This window comes from Thamnophis elegans, chromosome 4 (assembly GCF_009769535.1).
Source record: "Thamnophis elegans isolate rThaEle1 chromosome 4, rThaEle1.pri, whole genome shotgun sequence".
NCBI lineage: Eukaryota > Metazoa > Chordata > Lepidosauria > Squamata > Colubridae > Thamnophis > Thamnophis elegans.
The window spans coordinates 115,053,891-115,070,737 of record NC_045544.1 but is presented as its reverse complement, the minus strand read 5'-3'; the positions used below and the strand labels follow the sequence as shown (position 1 = coordinate 115,070,737).

The following is a 16,847-nucleotide window of genomic DNA, read 5'->3' as shown; positions in this document are numbered from 1 at the left end:
ATCCAATATAGTAGAAGGGTTGTGAGCCATGACTTTAACTGCTTTCTAGATACTCTTGAATTGCATGAGGAAGGCCAGATGTAAAATTCCATACAATATCCCTAAAAGAACACTGAAGTGTGACTACATGTAAAAAATCAGGACAATTATGAACATCTCAATACTCCAATTATCAAGAGTGATTGTAAACTTCTTCTCACACCATGCATTCAAGTGGAGGCTATATAGTGGAGGTCCAAATCTATTCAACAACATTTTAAATATGTATCAATAAAATATTTCCCAAGTCCTGGAGTTATTATGTTTTATTGGATTGTAGATGGACCCATAAGTATATTTCTTGCATGTGTGTGCTACTGAAAGAATTACACCAAATGTTATAAGATATTCCAGCTAAACAATAATTGCCATTATTGATCTGCATAGCTTAGCAATACTGCAATTGAAGCTATAGTGTTTGGAATATTGAACACAATCGGTGTGATTATATTGGATCCAGCATATTCCTTCATGCACTTTCCATCTACCTCCAAGTTATGAATGGTAAAATGGTTTCCTTGACAACTGCAAGCTCTTTGGGTCAGAGAATACAGACTATCAATATACTCTTATTGAGAAAATATAACATTGAGACCTTTTTGGCACATGTTGGAAGAGATCCCATTCTAATAAAAGAGCACTTGGTACATTAATTTTATTACCAAGCCTCAAAACAGTTAGCAATCTGTAATCAAAGTAAGATAAATAAAGCAATCCTCTCCAGAGCCACATGCTAACTTGAAAGTCATGTAGTCTGCTGACACTTCTCCTGTATTAATTACATCCCTTTGAACTTTCAACAATCTTCAGTTAAAATATCAGAATAGAACTGAGATGAAACCATGGTGTTTAAAATACTCCAGGTGTAGCAGTATAAAAGAAAGAAATTTGCTCAATAGGTTCTTTATATAACTTCTTTTATGTTCAAAAGTTATGAACAAATACAGACTCAGTAACTGGATTTTATACATTCTGCGAAACCAAGCTTCTCTACATAACAAAATTCTTTTTGCACATTTTTTTAGAACTTCAATGCATTTCCCTTTTGTCTCACCACTGGCCATGTGGTTACAACGCAGAGAAGCTAAAATTCAGCAACACTTAGAGGAATAAATATTGTCTATTATTATACTAAGTGAGAGAAAGAAGGTGTGGTTTAAGGCAAATTAACTTTAGTCTTCAACAGGTTTTTTTTTTTAAAAAAAAACCAGTGCAAAAAAGAACAATTAGTCTGGATTGCAAATTAATGCTGAAATACAATAGCATTGGAGGACCAAAGCAGTAAAAACTGCTACCTACTTACTAGAGAAAAAACTGCACGTTTTTCCCCACTGTTTTTACTAAAGGTGGCACAAGATTGGATGAAGAATTTTGAGCAGCAGCATTTTTTCTTAAAGACAGCTCTTAACCCAGTGTATGAACAATATGAGTGACTGAATATTTGATGAATAGAACTTAACAGTTATATATACCAAGGACAAATGTATTAGACCCAAGTTCAGAGATGATGCAACAAAAACCAATTGAGATCAAATTCTTTATTGCTTACACCTAATGGACACCATTTTACCAAACTAAACTATAACTTTCCAACCTCCTAGATAGATCTTGAGAGATTCTAGGACAGTGATGAATAATTTTTTTAGTGCCAAGTGCCCAAAGCATGTGTGTGTATATGCAAATATGTGCGTGCAAGCGTTCAACCCCAAAATGCAATGTGAACACCCCCCGCGCATGCAACCCGCCCCCACATGTGATTCCCCTGCACATGCACTCCTCCCCCTCGCCCATTTATGGCTTCCAGGTTGGTGCAGAAGACTTTCCAGACTCAAATGAGGCACAGTGGGGCCTCGCATGGCGCTCCCATACCATTTTGGCTTCCAGGTTGGTGCAGGCTTTCCAGGCTCAAACGGGGCACAGAGGTGCCGTGCGAGGCCTCAAAATACAATGCGAGAGCCCCCCCCGTGCATGCACCCTGCCCCCCTGCGCATGCAAGGCAGAGACCCAAAGACAAGCTGGCTGGCGGGAGGCATGTGTGCATGCATGGTGGAGCTTGGCTGAGGCAATGGCTGGCATGCCCACAGGGAGGGCTCTGCGTGCCTCTTGTGCCACGCATGCCATAGGTTCACCATCAAGGTTCTCCCCATCCCCCATTCATCTTGTGACGCCATAGTCTCTTAATCTAGGCCTCTCTCTTCTGTGTTGTTCTGTGTTGCCAAAACTCTCCCCCACAGCTTCTCCAAGTATATAATCCATCCCAAAATGTTACTTTATATTTCTCCTGTTTTGAGATAATCTTGATGGAGGAGCATTGAGAATATGTATTAACATTTTGTCACGAAGTTAGACAATAATTATTTATCTTGTATTGCAACCTTCCTCTAGTTTTTGTGATTAACTTCTCAACTTAGAGATACATACAAGAGACAAAGCTTTTGCAAAGCTACTGGCATTCAGAACCCACTGTGGGTCCAAATAGTTCCTTTGCAGCTGCTCTTTGTATGTGGTGCTGCATATATCTATAGGGTATACAGGTAGTCCTTGACTTGTTTGTTCAAAATTGCAATGGAAAAAGTGACACAAACTGTAGTCACACTTATGATAATTGCATCACTCCCAGAGTCACGTGATCACAACAGGGGCATTTGGCAACCAGTTTGCATTCATGACTGGTTGCAATATCTGGCGGTCACAAGATTGCAATATGCTACCTTTCTTGCCATGGTTGGAGAAGCCCATTGGGGGAAGCTGGATTTGCTTAAGGACCACCTGATTACAATTCACTTCAGACACGATAATTTGCTTAACAATAAAAATTATCGTAAAATTGGGTATGACTTGACATACAACTACAACTATTTACGACAGGACAGCAATTCCAGTCTCAACGGTGGTTGTAAGTTGAGGACTGCCTGTAAAAACACATTAGAGCCATACATGCCACAGAGTACAATGTACAATATTCCAGTATTCTTGGTATACAGTCCGCCTCTAATTCTCCCTTGCTTATCATCGTTCTGACACAAAAGAGTCAATCTTGTTGTTGATATTTCCTGAAAGGCAGGTTGATTTTTTAAAAAAATGCTATAAAGTGACATTCTGTTATGTCAGCAGGAGAGGGGTTTATTCGAGAAAGGCCTAATATGCATTGAGATCTGGACCAAGTCTATATCTGTCCAATGTCCTGTAATGTGAGATGGGAGGCTATATACTGTATATACTGTAAATTTGTTAAATAAGCAAACAAACCTCACTACAGTTGTTCCTACTCTAAGATCAACGGGTGGGAATTCCTCTTTCTAATTTTAAAGAGAGGTCGGAATGATACAGACGGGGACAATTCCTGAATGAAGAAAGCTTAAACTCTCATGTGGATCAATTGGCCTCTCACTTGAGTTAGGAAAAAAGTAAGTCACCTGAGGCTTTTTAACTACCTTTTAATGATCCATTCTTTAAAAGAACTACCAGAGCCACTTCTGATCATAACTGCTAAAAACTGATGTTTTTGTTTCCTATTATTTTGGAACAGAAATACACAAAGAGTAATGTAAATTCCAAAATAGATTTTTAAAAAATCAAAATCAAATCCCTTCCCATCCAGAAAACAGCCAAGGCAAATGAATGACACAGTCCTCCTTGCTTTGCATTATTACCTTGCTATTGCAAAAGATGTTATACTTGTAGCCTCCAGTCCCCAGATTACTGCATTCAATTGTTATAGGTCTGGTCTGCATACTGCCTTTTACAATATCTTTTCTAGTAAACTCATATTTTCCAACAGAAGAGAATGAATCTATGTAGTGGTTTGTATCTTGAGATTTGTAAGATTGATGTCAGCCCTCCCAGGTAAACCAGACAGGAAACATCATTAGATGAGCTTATTCTACTTTTATTGCAAGGCTACATTAAAAGAATCTTGCAAGTCTACAGATTCAAATCTCCCACGGCCACTTTTAACCTGATCAATTAGGGCGGGTCTTTCCTAAATTTCTCCTTCTCACAATTAAGCCACTGGGGTTTCCTCCCTCTCTTGTCAAGTATTTTCTAGGAGCATCTCTTCCCCTCATCCCTCAAGGTCATTACAGAAAGTCAAAAGTTACTGGGGTAAGTCTCCCCACCTGTGGCTACTCACTCCCCCCGCCGCCCCGTGTACCCTTCCTAACCTATTGCTTCTAGTGCACCCCTTCACCCTCTCCCTGACCAGCCCTGCACCATTGATGCACCCAGACAACCTTGCACACCTTCCCTAATTTGTGCCTTTTGTTCACCTGTGCACCTTCACCGATTTGTGCCTCTTGTACAACCTCTCATACACGTGTACCTTTTCAAACCCATAACGCACTTCTCACACACACATCCCTGACTTTCACGCATCCCCTCACATCCTTCCTAACCTGCGCTAATCTCTTGCACATCCCCTTGTACCCATATACAGTATATCCCTCCTGAACCTCAGGCCTTGCATACATCTCCTTGCACCCTTGTACAGCCTCCCCAATCTGTATGCTACTTCTCTTATTTATCTATTTATTCATTCATTCATTCATTTTCTATAGCCATTCAACTCAACCAAGTGATTCTGGATGGCATACACCCTCACACTCCTGTTGGCCCTCCCTCACCTCATGACCCTCCCTGACACTCCCCTCCACCCCTCACTCCCTCTGCCATCTGGTAACAACCAATTGCCTGCCACTATGGTACTTGCAAATTCCCGCTGACTTTGATTGTGAGAAGCCAACTGGTAGTTGCTTCAACTAATGACTGTGGGTTAAATTAATGATGGCCACCAGGACTGCAGGGACTGATGTTGCTAAACAATACAAGTGTACTTTACAATCCCATTAGTTAAGAGATGGAAATTCTGCTCTCAATTGTCACAGTAAGTTGAGGACGATGTGTATCATTTCCACCTGTGAAAAGATGCTTTCAAAACATATAAGCTTTTGGCATTTTAGAGAAGAAGCAGACTGGGAAATGTTACAAAGCTCTGTCTAGAGCAGGGATGTCAAACTCAAGGCCCGGGGCAGAATCTGGTTCACAGGGTGTTAAGATCTGGCCCATGGGGCCGCCCTGGAAACAGCAAAGGACCAGCCAATGGTGCTTCTGCCAGAGAAAATGAAGCTCGGGAGGGCTGTAGGCAGCCCTCCCGAGCTCCACTTTCGCTGGCAAAGGGTTGCAGGAAGCCATCACAGCTGAAAACAGAACGCGAGAGCCCATTTTCGCTGGCAGAGCACTCTGGCCACCACAGGGACCCCTGACACAAGTGACTTCAAGTTAGCCATGCCCCCGCTGCTCCCCCCCAAGGTCAAACACAACCCTGATGCAGCCCTCAATGAAATTGAGTGACACTCCTGGTCTAGAGTAACGTTTCTTAAAAACTGGTCCTAGGATACTTGGTGTTCCCGCAAGTCCCTCCCAGAGGTTTGAAAAGTCAAAATTCCCTGCCTATGTTTAAAAAAGATAATACAAATAATTGTAAGAAGCAGTTTTTGCAGCAAATGCATGTATTCTAATTTTAAATATAGTGAGTATCAATAAATACGAACCAGGCAAACAAAGTTCTTTTGAGGCTTCTATATTTTTTTAAAGTGGGAAGTGGTTCAAGGGAGAAAAAGTTTAAGAAATAGTGGCCTAGAGCAATACTAGGACAATCCATAAAAACTTCAATGTCCATCTACAGATTCAGCTACTAGGGTTTATTATGCTGCATAACCAGCCTCAAAAATGCATGAACAACTACAGTTAATAAAACATCTTCATAGATTTTGCAGTAAAAATCGATAGAGAGGAAGGACATATTTTGTTATGGAGATGTGGAGGAAGAGATTTTTTTAGGAATATCTACCTTTCCTTTGCCACCTGCTTTTTCTTCCTTCCTTGTTGCTACTTTGGTCACTGCTACTGCTACTGCTGCTCTCTGAGGTGGGGGAATCTGATTGTATATCACTGCTTTCTTCTGAGCCTTCAGACAAGTCCTTCAGCCCATCAGGAACATCTTTCTGCAAATGAGTAACAGAGAAAGAATTATACAAACCCACAGGCAGAGGAATCTAATGTGTAATGTGTAGTTTCATATTTCAGTTTAACATAAAGGAGAATTAAATTCTAAAACAAATTGATGCCACTAGTTCAAAAATGAAGGAACATGATCTTCTGGGAGCATCATGCATGTAAGCTCCATTAAAATTAAAGGCAATTATAAAAGATGACACAGACCTTATCTGCAGATAACTAATATGGATGGGACCATTTAGGTGGCCGTATCTATTTAACTTTGGTTGATCTAGAAAAACTAAGCACATTTGGATCTGATTAGTACTTGAAGACTCCCGGAAAATCCCAGAACTATAAATGCGACTGGAAAATTTAACTAAATAAATAAATAGAAGAAGACAGTAGCAAACCAATATGACATAGCTCCCAAGATAATTAAATAAATGTGTCTCTGACTTCACAAGGCATTACACTCAAGAGGAATTTCCTTTTTTTAAAAAAATCTGGATGGATGCAGGTTAGCTTGACAGCTCCAAAATGGATCTCATGCCATCCCAGTCCAAAAAAGGGCTACCCACATCTCAGAATATCCAAAAGATGCTTCCTGAAGTTCCAAGGAATGGAAACTACCACACATCTGTTCTTTTGTGCACCTCAAAAGACCTCCAATTGTTAGTACAATCATAGTTAACATTCCATCCATTTTCTTCAGTTTCTTTAGTTTGCAAAAATGTAATTCTTGGAAAACAATCTTCATGATAATATATTTTATTTTCATCAATACATTTGACACTACATTCTCAACCTACTAGAAAGTCTGTTCTCAGAAAAGAAAAACCCTAGCTTAATGACAGAGCATGTGGAAGTTCTAGATTCAGTCAAGAATATAGACCCATGTCTGAAAGCTTGGAGAGCTATTGCCAGTATTAATAATATTGAATTAAATTAATCAATGGTGTAACTCAATAGGTTTCTTTTATTTCTAACAGCTTCTCAAATGCCTAACTATGGATTGTATGCATTTGATTCAGTGAACTTCCTGTTAAGTTAATTAAGACTTTTGATTAATAGGTAACAATTGGTTTGTGATCTAAACAGTCATGAGGGACAATGCAAACCCATACACCACATATTGTCACTACTCACCATTTCAACATCTTATGCCCAATTGGGAAGATTTGTTTAAAACATCTGCATAATTTTTTTAAAACTGGCAGTTTGTGGTTTGAAATATAATTGAACGTTAAAAGATGATGCACTCACTTACTTTCAGTGTATAGACTCCCATTCTTCCAGGAACCTTATAGAATATTCCTTCATCTCCACGGGAGTTGGTGTGCAGCATAGCATTCAGGCATGCAAGCGGAGAAGTTCCACTGGAAACAAAATACAGAATTAGACACCAGTGACACAAAGCACAACCATCACACTTTGTATCTGCTGGAACTATGCATAACAGGAGGGTAAAAGAAATGATCCAAGAAACGTCTTACCCAACTTAATTTATTTTGAATGCAGCTCAAGTCCGACTAACTTCTAAAACAATTTTTCAGTATTTGCAAATTATCATTTTTTAAAAAATGAAGTAAGGGTTGGCACAGATGCTACAGTCCATGGGATTTAATGGAAATTTTAGAGACAGTGGACAATATAATTTAACAGGTAAATTCTCTATAAGCAAGTATATACTGTAAATTATAGCACAAAATGTTCATACACATTTTAATTATAAAAGAGAAAACTGCTCTTGCTATTCAGAGAATTCCCAGAAGGGAAAGAAATTTCTTCAGTCATTTCATGCATAGTCTGTCACAAACATAAGTGCCAGGCAATATGTTAAAAAATGCAGCAGAGATATTAGAACTTTGTAGTCCCGACAACCAAAATGTTAAGAAAAAAAAAGTTTCAACATTTCTGGGAATGACTAAAGAGTTTTCATTGCTTCAGACATATTGGGGTTAAAAAAAACATTAAAATATGCTGGATTGAGAATAAAATGCATCAATTTCACAATATTTCCAAAAATGAGTTGCTTTTAATTCAACTGCAAATTCCGGTGTGTGTTGTGCATCCATAATAAAGCTAAGAAGCAGCATTACAGAATAAAATGGGCTAATATGTTCAGTCTTTTTACTCTTCAAAGTTGCTTCCAATGTTTGTTCAACACCCAGTAAAAAGCAACTAATACACTCATAAAGCAATCACTTTAACAATGCATTTAAGCTTGCCAAACATGAAATCTAGATGTACAAACTGTAACCACAATATGTCAAAAAGTGTGGTTTAAATTAAGCACAAGAGTAGTCTGAAACCAAAGTCATAAGAAAAACAGTGGCTAACATTCACTCCCATAAAACAATTAACTTAATTTACTTTGGCCTGTAATACCCATGAGAGATCAGTTCATTTCCTTTGCTTATGTCTGTCACAAACAGAAACCTTTGTTTCTATAACAGAAGTGGGCAACATTTAGTCAAATAAGACCATGTTTCATATCTAGAAAGAAGAGAAGCTGAAGAGAAGGTGATGGTACATAATATGGATATAGCACTGATTTTTCCCTTGGATTTTGGGCTGTGTTGAGCTGTGTTTCATTCCCACTCTCGTTTTAAAGCATTTGAAGATTCAAACAATATTTTTCATGTACTTCTTGACTCAAACAGTACAAAATCACACCACTAATTTTCTGGGATTCTAGTTAAAAAGGGGCCCCAGGTCCCAAAACGCCGTAGGCAGGCTCATTCCTACTTTAAAGCTAGAATAGAGAAAGATTGTGCAAAGAGTGAATTACCAGTAAATAAATGCACACAGCTTATTTAAATGGACTCAGGAAATGCATCTGCTTCTGATAGTGGTTTCAGTGTGACTTCTCTTCACAAGTGAGGGAGAAGTTGCAAAACCAATAATGGTTTTTATAATGGTTGCAGTGTAAGTAAGTTCATTAACTCATTGTGCGGAAATCACAACCTTTCTCAGGGATGCATCTTATATTTCTAGAAGTGTGTTGTAGCTAAAAGTCACAATGTAGATATGCCAGTAGTCTGAATAGGAAACCACTAGCCAGAGGTATATCACTGGACTTCCCTTGTGCTCTCATCTGGCCTCTCCCTCTATATCAGAGGTCTTCAAACTTGGCAAGCTTTGCTGAAGAGAGAATTCTGGGAGTTGAAGTCCACAAGTCTTAAAGTTGCCAAGTTTGGGGACCTTTGCTCTATATAGCAATTAGTGTTTTAAAAGCTTTTAGTGATGCCAATGAAGAATATTTCAAATATGTTACCTGCTGCAAAAGGATAAAATGGAGGCCAGATTAAACCTCCATGCCTCATGCTCTGGAAGGAAAAATAATTCCTTCCTTTCCTACCGCAGTACAGGCATCTAAAAAGTTTAAATTGCTATAAAAAGAGGCTGTGTGTGGGGAAAACAGAGCTCTGGAAGGAACAGTTTGCGTGAAAAGCTATGGGAGGAAGGAAGCATAAGATGGAAGAGAATGGTCTTACTCCGTACGGCTCCCTGGCATGACCCTGGAGGGGTTTAAATGATTGTCGCCTTTGGGCCAAAAAAGGATCCCCAGTTCTGCTTTATTTTAATTCAACATTCTGAAGCTCCTAGAGTGAACAACAAGATGGTTCAGAAAACCCTGCCAAGTCAATCAGAGATGAAATCATCCAAGTAGAAGAGCCCAATGCTAAGCTTCTTTCATTCAAGGTCAAAGAGAACAAAGACTCGCCTGGCAAAATGTCAGCCCTTCCCACCTCATCTGGCTAGCCATGGCCTCCCACAAACAAGCTTTAGGTACACAGAGAAATGATTCTTCAACCTAAACAGCAATGAAATTATTGCAAAGCTTCTATGCAAAGCAAGCTAAATAAATGTAGCATTACTTATGTGCAAAGGAATGTATTCATTAATTGTGGATCTTACCTTCTGGAAAAGATGGAAATCCAGGAAACCCGAAAAACAAAGTGAAAGAGACAATGAGAATGGGTAAAGGGGATGAAAAACAAGATAAACATTTAAGTATGTCAGTAAAACAATATTTTCATATATTTCCAATGACTACCCACACAACTCATACCAGACATTTTCCTTAGATTATAGAGAACAAATGGGACAAATTCATCAAGCAGTCTTTGCAAGTCTCAAGGGGGAGTCTTGGTAGTATAAATAAAAGATACTACTTTGGCGTTCAAGTCCAAATTACACTGAAGGTTAAAAAAAAATAGTGACATAAAGGCTGTAGAATCAATGCCACCTCTAAGTAGGAGCAAATAATATTGTTATAATGTTCCATTATTACAGATGTCACCTGAGAATTACATGTTCCACATTCATTTTACAAACATATTTCTCCCAATGTAATTAAGAACATCTCTTGTGGGTTGGTTGCATGACTTAATAAAAATATATGTGCTTAAAATACTCCATGACCCTTTGTTGAACTTAATTTCTGGTGGAAATTGTTTTATTTCTATTTTTTTATTACTGTGGCTAGGGGGAAAAAAGGCCCATATCGTTACACAGAAATCATGTTTGTTAGAAACAAATTGTTTGAAAGATCTATGACCAAGAGACTTATAAAGCAGAAAAGTTATCACAAGCAAGCATCTGATATTTGGAAGAGACTACTGAACACAAATTCATTCATTCTAGCATCTGATCCCAGAGCCAGGAAGTCACCTATCAAGCTAATTCTGGAGAAATATAACACTGTATACCTCGTTGCACTATTTTTCTGACAACTTCAATTCTGAAACTTAAGCTACAATGTTCATATAAGAATGTTTCAATAAATCTCCTTTAAAAGGAAAACATGCCTTTAAGGAAAACATATCTTACTACCTTATTTTTAACTGAAGTATTGAACAAAGGGAATAGTTTATATTTTAAAGTACTAACAGATTCATTCAATTAAATTCTGAAAGGTGCTTGTAATATGATGCTCTTATTACTTTTTCTAATTTCTTAAAAAGTTCTATATTTCTTTATTATTTTGCCATTTCAAATAGAAACATCTGAGTTGGCCTAGTTCAATTAATAATTAACCAAAATAAAGAATACATTTTAACCTAAATTCCATCTCTTGACCCAGTAAAGCAAGAATAATCATCAAAATTAGGCAATTTTAAAGAGCAAATCTCTGGAAAATGCAACATCTCCAGTCAGTGGCAGAAAATCAGAAAAGAGGGAATGCAAAGAAGAAGAAAAAAGGCCCTCTCAAACTCTTGTGGGTAAAGGAAACAATAATTTAAGTGATAAACCATATAAAGTCCTCTTGTGCTGGAAGTTCCTAGGGTCATGCATAGTCACAAGAGCTTGCCACAAATTTTGAAGTATTTTTTGCTTTTAACATTGGCCTGAAAATCTTAAGTCTTGTCCCCTCTGGAGATAGTATTATATCTATCCCACTTCCTGTGATCCCTTCCTTATCCCATCCCAAATTAAAAATGTATCTTCAATCTACAAATCATTAACTAAATTAAATCATTACCGTATGATTTTTAAATAGAACAAGCCACATTTTAGAAATCCTTAGCAGTAAATCCTTCATTCACAGGCAAACTAACCAAGCTAAACACTCAAAAAATGTAGCATTAATCATTTTCAATGAGTGGTTTTACCTCCTCTAATTTTTAGCTCATCTTAATCTTTATTTTCTAAGCAAGATATATTTACCATATTGATAATTTCTTCACCCTCAAAAATAATACTTGTAGTAATTAATAGAAGAAAAAGTCATAAGTAAAAGTTAGTTTTACAAACATGATCTGTACATTGCTATGAATTTCTTTATTGTATCCAAGTCCCAAAAATGTACCCTATTTAGTAAAACTGAGGAAAAGTGCAAACTACAAAGCTTATTTAAAAACAAAACAAATGCATATATAAATTATCTGATCTGAATGGAGTACATTTAAATTTTCTATGCAACTTTTTTTTAATACTATAAAAGCCATTTTGATTACAAAGCATGCAATCCATGTTTACTTTCCAGTAAAAACAGTGCATGCACATGGCAACTTCATAGCAGGCATACAAAGTCCAACACATTTTTAATTGCGTACTTCTTCCCACTATGAAATATTTCCCATTAAGCAGATAGTTAACAACAAGCATTTAACATTTTTATAAAACATATTAAAACATTCAAAGAATTTCAGATGCTTTTTCTAATAATTATTTAAACTGAACTGCAGGGAAGATCATTATTTCTCTCTTACTGATAAGATGATTTTGCACCTTTGTTCATGAAAGGCCTCATCCAATCCCTGTCATTCAACTTGGAAAGAAAATTCTGTAAAAGTAAAATTAGAAAACACCTCAACTGTCTAAATCAGGGTGTCAAACTCCATTTCATTGAGTGCCGCATCAAGGCTGTGGTTGACCCAGGGGTGGTTGACCCCAGGGGGCCAGCTGGGCGTGGTTGAGTAGGTGGGGGTGGCCAATTGAGTGGGCGTAGCCATCTTGATGCCATTCCCCAAACTGCTGGCATGTTTCCTCTTCACACTGGGTAGACCAGGACGGCCCCGCGGACCAGTTCCAACCACATTGTGGGCAGTATCCAGTCCATGGGCCTTGAGTTTGATACCCCTGGTCTAAATCATTATACATTTTCTAGAATCAAAGTAGTCAACAGCAATCTAGATAAATGTCAGATATTTGAATATGGTATTTAAAGTGCCAGATTAAAATGGACAACACCAAGTTCATCCAAACTATGGAGTTGATTTAAGACTGTTATCCTCTCTCAGCCTAACAAACCTCACAAAATTGTTGTTAGGATAAAATTAAGGGAGATCTTTCTAAAGGTTGCCTTGAGTTCTCAGAGGAAATTGGAACAAGCATACAATAGATAGCATAATAGTGATTCCCAGAAAAGCTTAACTTAGTGAAATAACTAATGATTTACTGATTGACAACTAAGTCTCAACCCCCAAGCAGCTCTGAAAAGTAAAAATTTTAAGGCATGTGACATCAAGATACTATTTCAACCAGGAAGTTGCCCTCTAGTTCATGAACAAAACTCCTTTTTGTCCGTTACCAAGTAGCATTATTCAGTGTTTTCATAAATACAAAAAAAAAAAAAAGAACTTCAATCTAGAAACAAAATATCTGAAAGACTGTTTGGCAACACAACATGAACATCAGACAAATGCATATGCTGCCTTGGTCAACTATTTATACTTACAAAATCTACAGTTGGAAAATATTTATGTTTATGTTATTAGGGGTATCAAACAGTATAATAATTCATACTTACCTAATCTCTTTTAACCCTTCTTTTTGGATAACCTGAAGAATCTCTTTATGGCTCATTGGTCTGTTAGGATTTTTTTCCAGAACCTTGTAAGAAAAAAAAAAGTTTTGAATCAACTTGCCTTGCCTTATTTTAGAACTAGCAACTGGCTTCAATCTTTTTTTTTCTATATCCTATATGTACTTGCCTGCCCAGCGACTTATAATCAATTCTTCCAAACATTTATCCCAGAGTTTGAGCTAGTAAATAGGTATTGCACAATATTTTGGCAGGTGGTACCTTCATCTTATTTTTTCATTCTTATCATTAGTTAGACTGCATTCTTATCATTAGCCTCATTGTCATCAGTCATTCTGTCATGTCTGACCCTTGGCATCTCTATGGATTAAGGAGGGAAAAGCTGATGAAAAAGTTTGGCATGACAGGATTCTTATGGTATATATTACAGTCAGAAGATTGCAATTTAAGATATTTTTAACCAACTTGGGGAATTTGTACTTCATGTAAAAAAAGGGTAATTGTCCCAAAGCATTCTCAAAAATGGAAGCAATACTTCCTCTTCTTTTAAAATGTAAATCCTAGTAGTTATTCATATATGACAAGCATTAATGGAAAACTTACAAGAATGAAGAAATGAAGAAAAGAAGATAGTTGTTACATTTTGAGATGAATTCCTAAGTAACTTGAGTTCAGGTGTGTCCAACCTGTGGCCCATGGGCTGTATGCAGCCTGGATAGCTAGTAATGTGGTCCCAAATAGACCATAGACTTTAAATATTATGTGATTTATATGCCTTGATTATATTATATATTTTATATGCGGCTCGAGACAATTCTTCTTCACATAATGTGGCTCAAGCAAGCCAAAAGGTGGGAACCCCTGCTCTAGATTGTATAACAGTACTCTAGACTCTATAACCAAAGTCAAAGTTCCATCACTAGGAGGGAAAAAAACATTTTGTTAAAAGTTCTAGATGTTACCTTCAGGACTAGAAGAGTATTCTGGCTGGGTATATATTAGGAGTCAGGATAGGCATTGCTGTATGATCTTCTGCATGCTAAAGCCTCCAAAACATAAATACTAAATGGCACAAGATTTATGCAGGAATATGAGCTAGTTTTTTTTCTTATAAAATTGGGCATTTTAAAATTAAATAAGTACAAATTAAATATAATACAATGCAATGTATCATTCTGGAGTCAGTGGGCACCATCTAGTGGTATCACAGGGTTCATAGCACCTGTGAGCATCAGACAGCTGCCTTCCAGCCCTCAGGATCCTTGCAGAGTTAGGTAGGCTACACTGTCCAAAATGATAAATGAAAACTGAAATGATACTGAAAAGCTATTGGTTTTTTTCCCACTTTAAAAAGCAACAAGGCAAATAATGAGATATTTTCTTTTTTTTAAAAAATGATTTTTCTGTCCTATGCGTGGAAATATCTACCTGCCGGAAAGAGGCAGCATAGAAGAGTGCTTATTAGGAGACCAGAAAAATAGTGTGTCTGAAAAAGACTGATAGGTAACGTCTGATAATGAGAGCTATATAATATTTTATTTCTGGTTTTGTTTAAGTGGGAAGTCCTGGACTAATTCCCAATTCCCTTAGGCTGCTTACTAAAGAATTGCATGATATGACATGCTATTAAAGTAAGCTGAATATCAAAACACATTTTGGGGGAATCAGATTGAAAGCATTTTAAAACCACATATTATTTAAAAATATAAAATAAATAAATGTAAAAAGATAAGCACTTTTATTTTTTGGAAAGCCAAAAAATAATCTGGGGAAGGAGCATGCTTTAACACTGGAGAAATGTAATTGGCAAATTTCTTTCAGGGATTAAAATTAGCTTGCTCCTGACTTTGCCAGCTTTTTGGAAACCTGGAAGACATGGGTGTGTTCCTGGCCTGGTGATCAGACTGTTAGTTGGAACCTGTGAAGTTGTTTGATTTATGGTAGATTGGCTTTTACCTAGGCTATCATTAAATGCATTGCAATTCTGTGTTATTTGCATTATGTTTTTAAATGTTAGTCACTCAGAATTGCCGTGATGAGATGGGCAACTATGTAAGTTGAAGCAATCACAGGAATAGCTTACCTCCTGCAATGGTACTTTCAATGTTATTAAACAACATCTGCCTATCTGAGATCCTCAGGAAAGATTCGATAGGTGGGAAAAAATGCCAAACCCAATCTAAACATCTGGCTGACTGTTCTATCAACTGTAATAATAATAAAATGTAGGTGGATAAAGATGCCATGTCAGTCTGAACATCTGACTGACTGTTCTATCAACTGTAACAATAATAAAAATTCAAGCAGACAGGCACGTGCCACATAACATCTCAGACTTAACAATTGCCAGTAAAAAAGACACAGAAGTCTGGATAATGGACGCAGCAGTACCTGGAGCAGCAGAATACAAGAAAAAGAACTGGAGAAAATCACAAAATAAAAAAACCTACAAAAATAAAATAAAATGATGGTGGTAAAAGAAAGCAGAGTACCAATTAGTAATAGGTGCCCTAGATCTGGAGCACCATTTGATCATTCATTGGCATTGACAAAATCACCATCAGTCAATTGCAGAAGGCACCTTTACTTGAGCTTGAGTTTTATTTCATTTGTATGCCACCCTTTTCCCTAAGGGGACTCAGGGCGGCTCACAACTCAGAAAGGGAAGGGGGATACAAACAGTTTAGCAACAACACAAAACAATACATGGTTAAAAGCACAACAGTCATACCATTCGAGATAGGAGCAGCGAATCTTTAGCCCCAGGCCTGTCGGAACAGCCAGGTTTTAAGGGCTATGCGGAAGGCCTGGAGGGTGGTGAGGGTACGAATCTCCACGGGGAGTTCGTTCCAGAGGGTCGGAGCAGCCACAGAGAAGGCTCTCCTCCGGGTAGTCGCCAGTCGACACTGGCCGGCAGATGGAATTCGGAGGAGGCCTAGTCTGTGGGATCTAATTGGTCTAGTGGAGGTAATTGGCAGCAGGCGGGCTCTCAAGTACCCAGGTCCAATACCATGAAGGGCTTTATAAGTGACGACTAGCGCTTTGAAGCGTATCCGGAGACCAATAGGCAGCCAGTGCAGCTCGCGGAGGATAGGTGTTACGTGGGTGAACCGAGGTGCACCCACAATCGCTCGCGCGGCTGCATTCTGGACAAGCTGAAGTCGCCGAATACTCTTCAAGGGCTGCCCCATGTAGAGCACGTTGCAGTAGTCCAGTCTGGAGGTCACAAGGGCGCGAGTGACTGTTGTGAGAGCCTCCCGGTTCAGGTAGGGACGCAACTGGTGCACCAGGCGAACCTGGGCAAATGCCCCCCTGGTCACAGCTGACAGGTGGTGTTCAAAAGTCAGCTGTGGGTCCAGGAGGACTCCCAAGTTGCGGACCCTGTCTGAGGGGCGTACTGTTTGACCCCCCAGCCTGAGAGATGGAACACTTGGCCAATTAGTAGGAACAAACAATACCTTTACTTGGAACCAAAGGTGGGTTCCTATTGGTCCGGCCTAACTGGTAGTAACTTGGCGGCCTGTGTCATTGAAACTGG

The 16,847-nt window shown here is 38.3% G+C and overlaps 1 protein-coding gene across 1 annotated transcript in view; it reads right to left on the bottom strand.

Annotated features, from left to right (window-relative positions):
• The window catches only part of ASXL2 (ASXL transcriptional regulator 2), a 74,516-nt gene that overhangs the window by 23,768 nt on the left and 33,901 nt on the right, over window positions 1-16,847 (bottom strand). The window contains exons 2-5 of the mRNA XM_032215546.1: window positions 13,295-13,377; window positions 9,958-9,960; window positions 7,304-7,412; window positions 5,888-6,041 (exon numbers count right to left, since the gene is read on the bottom strand). Of these exons, the coding sequence (XP_032071437.1) occupies window positions 5,888-6,041; window positions 7,304-7,412; window positions 9,958-9,960; window positions 13,295-13,377 (349 nt within the window). The remainder of the gene's footprint in view (window positions 1-5,887; window positions 6,042-7,303; window positions 7,413-9,957; window positions 9,961-13,294; window positions 13,378-16,847) is intronic.